At 42.0% G+C, this 6,165-nt stretch overlaps 1 protein-coding gene across 1 annotated transcript in view; it reads left to right on the top strand.

Annotated features, from left to right (window-relative positions):
• The window catches only part of mks1 (MKS transition zone complex subunit 1), a 30,494-nt gene extending 25,899 nt beyond the window's left edge, over window positions 1-4,595 (top strand). Inside the window, 10 exon segments of the mRNA XM_052457808.1 lie at window positions 168-224; window positions 421-463; window positions 568-630; window positions 829-899; window positions 989-1,058; window positions 2,729-2,836; window positions 2,943-3,076; window positions 3,177-3,259; window positions 3,482-3,579; window positions 3,711-4,595. Of these exon segments, the coding sequence (XP_052313768.1) occupies window positions 168-224; window positions 421-463; window positions 568-630; window positions 829-899; window positions 989-1,058; window positions 2,729-2,836; window positions 2,943-3,076; window positions 3,177-3,259; window positions 3,482-3,579; window positions 3,711-3,814 (831 nt within the window). The 3' untranslated portion in view covers window positions 3,815-4,595.
• Window positions 4,596-6,165: the final 1,570 nt, after the last annotated feature.

Genomic DNA, 6,165 nt, shown 5'->3' with positions numbered 1-6,165 from the left:
CCCAAAATCAAAACTTGGAAGATGTTTTTGTTTCCCAAAGTGGCCTAATATCAGATTTGTCCTTATGTATGTACATACAGTACACTGATGAAATATTATTATAGCCTTTCAGGCAGGTTAGAGTCTTTTCTATGACGATTACCTCTCCTCTCTTTTTCTCCTTTCAGCTGTATGTACGTCATAAAGACTACCTCAACAGCTTGGTCGGCCAGGACTTTGAAATGGTATGTATGTAGTTTGTGACAGATCCTTAACACAAGTTGTTTAATCAGCAAAGTTCACCTGCGGTATTAGCTCAGTATTTGGTCATTCAATTACGCACTAATGCTCAGAAACCCATACATTTCAGGTGTTTTGGTGAAACGCCAAGTCAATGTATGAAATGATGGGATGGATTAAGTCTGTGTTTGTGTCCTTCAGCCACCCCCTGGAATTCTGCGTCTGTTGGTGAATGGAGAAATAGGTCAGTAATGGGAGAGACGGTTATAATATGACTTCTCAATATACTGTATTTTAAAATAGGCACTTCCTTAGGTCTCCTGTAGTGACAATTTCTCTGCTCTCCAGACTCAGCCAAAGGCTTTGAATATGACAACTTATACGTCCACTTTTTCCTGGAGCTGCCCCACAGTGAGTCAAAATAAACTGTCAACTTTATAGAGAAAAATATCCCACTTCTTACACATATTGTCAATATACTGTATGTCTTTTACATGATTTAACTTTGTAAGCTCTATATACAACTAAATTCCTGTCTCTTTAGAGAATATAGCTTGTTGTTTTTAACAAGTTGTTTTCAACTAACCCTACCTTCCCTGTTCTGCCTAGATTGGTCCACTCTGCCATTCCACTCTCTCTCTGGCGTGACTCAGACATGTCGCACAAAGACCATAGGAAAGGTGGGGACATACTTCAGGTCGTCACATTAATCTATGTTCTTATTAGAGACATCGGCAAATATCTGAACATGCTTTTATTATGCTTGCAGGACGACGTGGCTTTCTTCAGCTACCCATTCAGCTTTGAGTCATTCTTCAGGAGAGAGGATGAGACAGAGGGTGAATTTGCATTGTAATTCCCTCTTTCCACATTTTGTTACGTTTCAGCCTTAATCTAAAATGGATGAAATATTTTTTCCCCTAATCGATCTACACACAATACCCCATAATGACAAAGTGAAAACCGATCCTATTCATATCCTTTGCTATGAGACTCGAAATTGAGCTCAGTTGCATCCTGTTTCCATTGATCGTCCTTGAGATGCTTCTACAACTTGATTGAAGTCCACCTGTGGTAAATTCAATTGATTGGACATGATTTGTAAAGACACACACCTGTCTATATAAGGTCCCACAATTGACAGTGCATGTCAGAGCAAAAACCAAGCCATAAGGTCGAAGGAATTGTCCGTAGAGCTCCGACACAGGATTGTGTCGAGGCACAGATCTAGGGAAGGGTAACAAAACATTTCTGCAGCATTGAAGGTCCCCAAAAACACAGTGGCATCCATCATTGTTAAATGGAAGAAGTTTGTAACCCCCAAAACTCTTCCTAGATCCGGCCGCCCGGCCAAACTGAGCAATCGGGGATGAAGAGCCTCGGCAGGGAGGTGACCAAGAACCCTATGGTCACTCTGACAGAGCTCCAGAGTTCCTCTGTAGAGATGGGAGAAACTTCCAGAAAGACAACCATCTCTGCAGCACTCCACCAATCAGGCCTTTATGGTAGAGAGGCCAGACGGAAGCCACTCTTCAATAAAAGGCACATGACAGCCCGCTTGGAGTTTGCACCTAAAGGACTCTAAGAGCATAAGAAACAAGATCCTCTGGTCTGATGAAACCAAGATTCAACTCTTTGGCCTGAATGCCAAGCGCCACGCCTGGAGGACACCAGGCACCGCTCATCACCTGGCCAAGCGTGGTGGTGGCAGCATCATGCTGTGGGGCTGTTTTTCAGCGGCAGGGACTGGGAGACTAATCAGGCTTGAGGGAAAGATGAACGGAGCAAAGTACAGATATATCCTTGATGCAAACCTGCTCCAGAGTGCTCAGGACCTCAGACTGGGCAAAGGTTAACCTTCCAACAGGACAACGATCCTAAGCACACAGCCAAGACAACGCAGGAGTGGCTTTGGGACAAGTCTCTGAATGTCCTTGAGTGGCCCAGCCAAAGCCCGGACTTGAACCTGATCGAACATCTCTGGAGAGACCTGAAATTAGCTGTGCAGCAACACTCCCCATCCAGCCTGACAGAGCTTGAGAGGATCTGCAGAGAAGAATGGGAGAAACTCTCCAAATACAGGTGTGCCAAGCTTGTAGCGTCATACCCAAAAATACTTGGCTGTAATTGCTGCCAAAGGTGTTTAAACAAAGTACTGAGTAAAGGGTCTGAATAGTTATGTAAATGTGATATTTATTTAGAAACATTTCTAAAGCCCTGTTTTTACTTTATGGGGTATTATGTGTAGATTGATGAGGGGGGGAAACTATTTAATCCATTTTAGAATAAGGCTGTAACGTAACAAAATGTGGAAAAGGTGAAGGCGTCTGAATACTTTACAAATGCACTATTATATTGTATTTGTTTCAAAATGAATATTTAGTTTATATTGTATTCCTAAACATAATTATTGTATTTGTACCAGGTGTTTTCAGGGCTCCATGCATTTTATCACAACATTTCTTCATATGGCATTTCTTTCATTTTCCTGCTAATTATTTTGTCATAGAATCCCTCCCCCAATGGCCAGTTCTGTACTTCAAAGTCCTCTCCCTGGACTTCTGGCAGCGCTACAGAAATGAAGGCTATGGCTACCTGGTCATTCCTTCCACCCCTGGTAAGATGTATATAGAGCATGGTGCTGTTCAATGACAGTCAGAATTGTTTTCTGAAAGTAGCGTAAATGATGATCTACTCTGGCTGTGTGTGTCTGTATCCCATAGGGAAGCATACAATAACATGTCATACGTGGAGACCGCTCCAGACGGGAACAGTGTCAGAACTGAGACGCTTCTTCATTGGTGGATCCCCTGAGCTGGAGGACTACAGTTACGTCAGAGTCCCAGGAACCTTCAAGGTACAAAGAAAATACTGCAATTCTCTGAATAAAGTCCTGAAAACACTGACTTCGAAGAGAAGTATTTAAATACAAGTCTAGCTAAACACTGTCCGTGTAGGGAGAGCGGCTGAGTCGCTTTGGCTTCCGCACACAGACCACAGGCAGCGTCACCTTCAACCTCCATTGTATCCAGCACGCCAGGTGAGTCTGGTTTAAGTCAAGACTTTCTGTTGGTTGCACAGATGAAAATACCACATTGAATATTTACAGATTATTTATGAGGGGTCTACAGTATTATGTTCTTTTAGTATGGGGTAAAGCAGCAGAATGAAAAAGGTTCAGACTTCTAGAGATCTGGATTCTTTCCATTTGGGCCATATTTTCTCTGTTTGTTTGACATCACTCTGTTTGTCTTTTGTGAAGGGCATTTGTTGATGCCAGCACCCTGAAGAAGAGGAGGCAGAGTGTTCTGGACCAGCTGGGAGGCTTCAGTCAGCAAGGTTCTGTCTATAATGTCCTGGGTAAGGAATGTAATGTCCAAATACAAATCATTGAGAAAGAATAACAAAATGTCAAGATGCTGGTACACAATATGCTGAGTGAAAGAAAATAAGTAGTCTGGTAAACAATCGATTTGTGCTCTAATTGGCAGAGGCATTCCAGAGGGCCAGGAGACGGATGCAGGAGGCCAGAGAGAGTCTTCCCAGAGACCTCATAAACACTACAGCCCAACAAAACTCTGAGTCCACTGCATAGACATGTACATGGTTTACATACAGTAGGCAGCACAGCATTCACCTGTAAGAAAATGCTGAGGAAATTCCATCTCCCTGTTCAACAGCCGTCTGTTTATGTTCTGTAATATTGTAATTATTACTATGCATGTACACCTGTATAGACTGAATATATCAAACATTAGGAACACCTTGGACCACCCCCCTTTTTTACTGAGACAGCCTAAATCTGTCGGGGCATGGACTCTATAAGGTGTTGAAAGCATTTCACAGGGATGCTGGCCCATGTTGACTCCAATGCTTCCCTCAGTTGTGTCAAGATGGCTGGATGTCCTTTAGGTGGTGGACCATTCTTGATACACACGGGAAACTGTTAAGCGTGAAAAACCCAGCAGCGTTTCAGTTCTTGACACAAACAAGTGCGCCTGACACTACCATACACCGTTCAAAGGCACTTAAATATTTTTGTCTTGCCCATTCACAATCTGAACGGCACACAAATATGATCCATGTCTCAATTATCTCCAGGCTTAAAACTTCTTTAACCTGTCCCCTCCCCTTCATCTACACAGATTTGAAGTGGATTTAAAAGTAACATCAATAAGGGATCCTAGCATTCACCTGGTCAGTCTATTCATGGAAAGAGTAGGTGTTCTTAATGTTTTGTATACTAATTTTATATGTGCTTCTGATGCAGTATTTTAAGAGCGACTTTATAGCGCGGTGTCAGATGATAAAGTATTTTCCATGTTTTGTTATCATAGTTTGTCAATTGATTTTATAATAAAGCTGAGATATACCTATTTTAGATTCACATCTTTAAAAAGTAAAATGTCTTTGAGGCTTTCTATACCTTCTTTTCCCATGTTTTATATGAAACATTACTCTGCTATCATTTAGTCAAATACATGTTTACCTTTGGGAGAAATGAGATGAGCACAGGTCTACCTAGTAAAGTCCAGGTTGTATCAAGCCTGTACTGGCATAAGATGAGACTCGTCACTCTTCTCCTCTCTCCTCTTTTCACCCTCAGCAGCTCACTGCTGAGCGTGTCTCAATCCCATGTGTAGCAAAGTGTCCGAGAGGAGTGAGGGTGCCAGGAAACTGTCAGTGTTGGCGCTCCCCTCTGCCTGTCTGGACATCTGCTGCACCTGTCTCAGTCACCAGCCCTGCTGGCACCGCCGCAGAGTGGCCTGGCGCTGGCAATGGTGTGAACATGGTCTGTCTCCCTCTCCTAAGTAAACTTTATACATTACAAACATCTATAGTTGGTTGTCCTGATGGATACTTGCTAGCAATATAATGCAGGCAGTGAAGTGTATATATGTATATATTACCAGTCAAAAGTTTGGACACACCTACTTATTTAAGGGTTTTTCTTTATTTTTTTACTATTTTCTACATTGTAGAATAGTGAAGACATCAAAACTATGAAATAACACATATGGAATCATGTAGTAACCAAAACAGTGTTAAACAAATCAAAATATATTTGAGATGTGAGATTCTTCAAAGTAGCCAACCTTTGCCTTGATGACGGCTTTACACACTCTTGGCATTCTCCCATCCAGCTTCATGAGGTAGTCACCTGAAATGCATTTCAATGAACAGGTATGAATTTGTGGAATTTCTTTCCTTAATGCGTTTAAGCCAATCAGTTGTTGTGACAAGGTAGGAGTGGTGTACAGAAGATAGCCCTATTTGGTAAAAGACCAAGTCCATATTATGGCAAGAACAGCTCAAATAACCAAAGACAAACGACAGACCATCATTACTTTAAGACATGAAGGTCAGTCAATCCAGAAAATGTTAAGAACTTTTAAAGTTTCTTCCCAAGTGCAGTCGCAAAAACCATCAATCACTGTGAGGAAACTGGCTTTCATGTGGATCGCCACAGGAAAGGAAGAAAGAAGACCCTGCTGCGGAGGACAAGTTCATTAGAGTTACCAGCCTCAGAAATTGCAGCCAAAATAAATTCTTCACTGAGTTTAAGTAACAGACGCATCTCAACATCAACTGTTCAGATGAGATTGCATGATTCAGACCTTCATGGTTGAATTGCTACAAATAAACCGATACTAAAGGACACCAATAAGAAGAAGACTTGCTTGGGCCAAGAAACATGAACAATGGACATTCGACCGGTAGAAATCTGTCCTTGGTCTGATGAGTCCAAATTTGAGATTTTTGGTTCTAACCGCTGTGTCATTGTGAGACGCAGAGTAGGTGAACGCATGCTCTCCGCATGTGTAGTTCCCACCGTGAAGCATGGAGGAGGAAGTGTGATTGTGTGGGGGAGCTTCTTTTTTTTTTTCTCATTCTGTTTTTTTTATGCTCAGAATTTGCTTAAAACTGCATCAAAACCTCAGGAAA

Source organism: Oncorhynchus keta, chromosome 12 (assembly GCF_023373465.1).
Source record: "Oncorhynchus keta strain PuntledgeMale-10-30-2019 chromosome 12, Oket_V2, whole genome shotgun sequence".
In the NCBI taxonomy this organism is placed as follows: Eukaryota; Metazoa; Chordata; class Actinopteri; order Salmoniformes; family Salmonidae; genus Oncorhynchus; species Oncorhynchus keta.
Note: the sequence above shows the minus strand (reverse complement) of the source record. Positions and strands in the feature narration are given on the sequence as shown.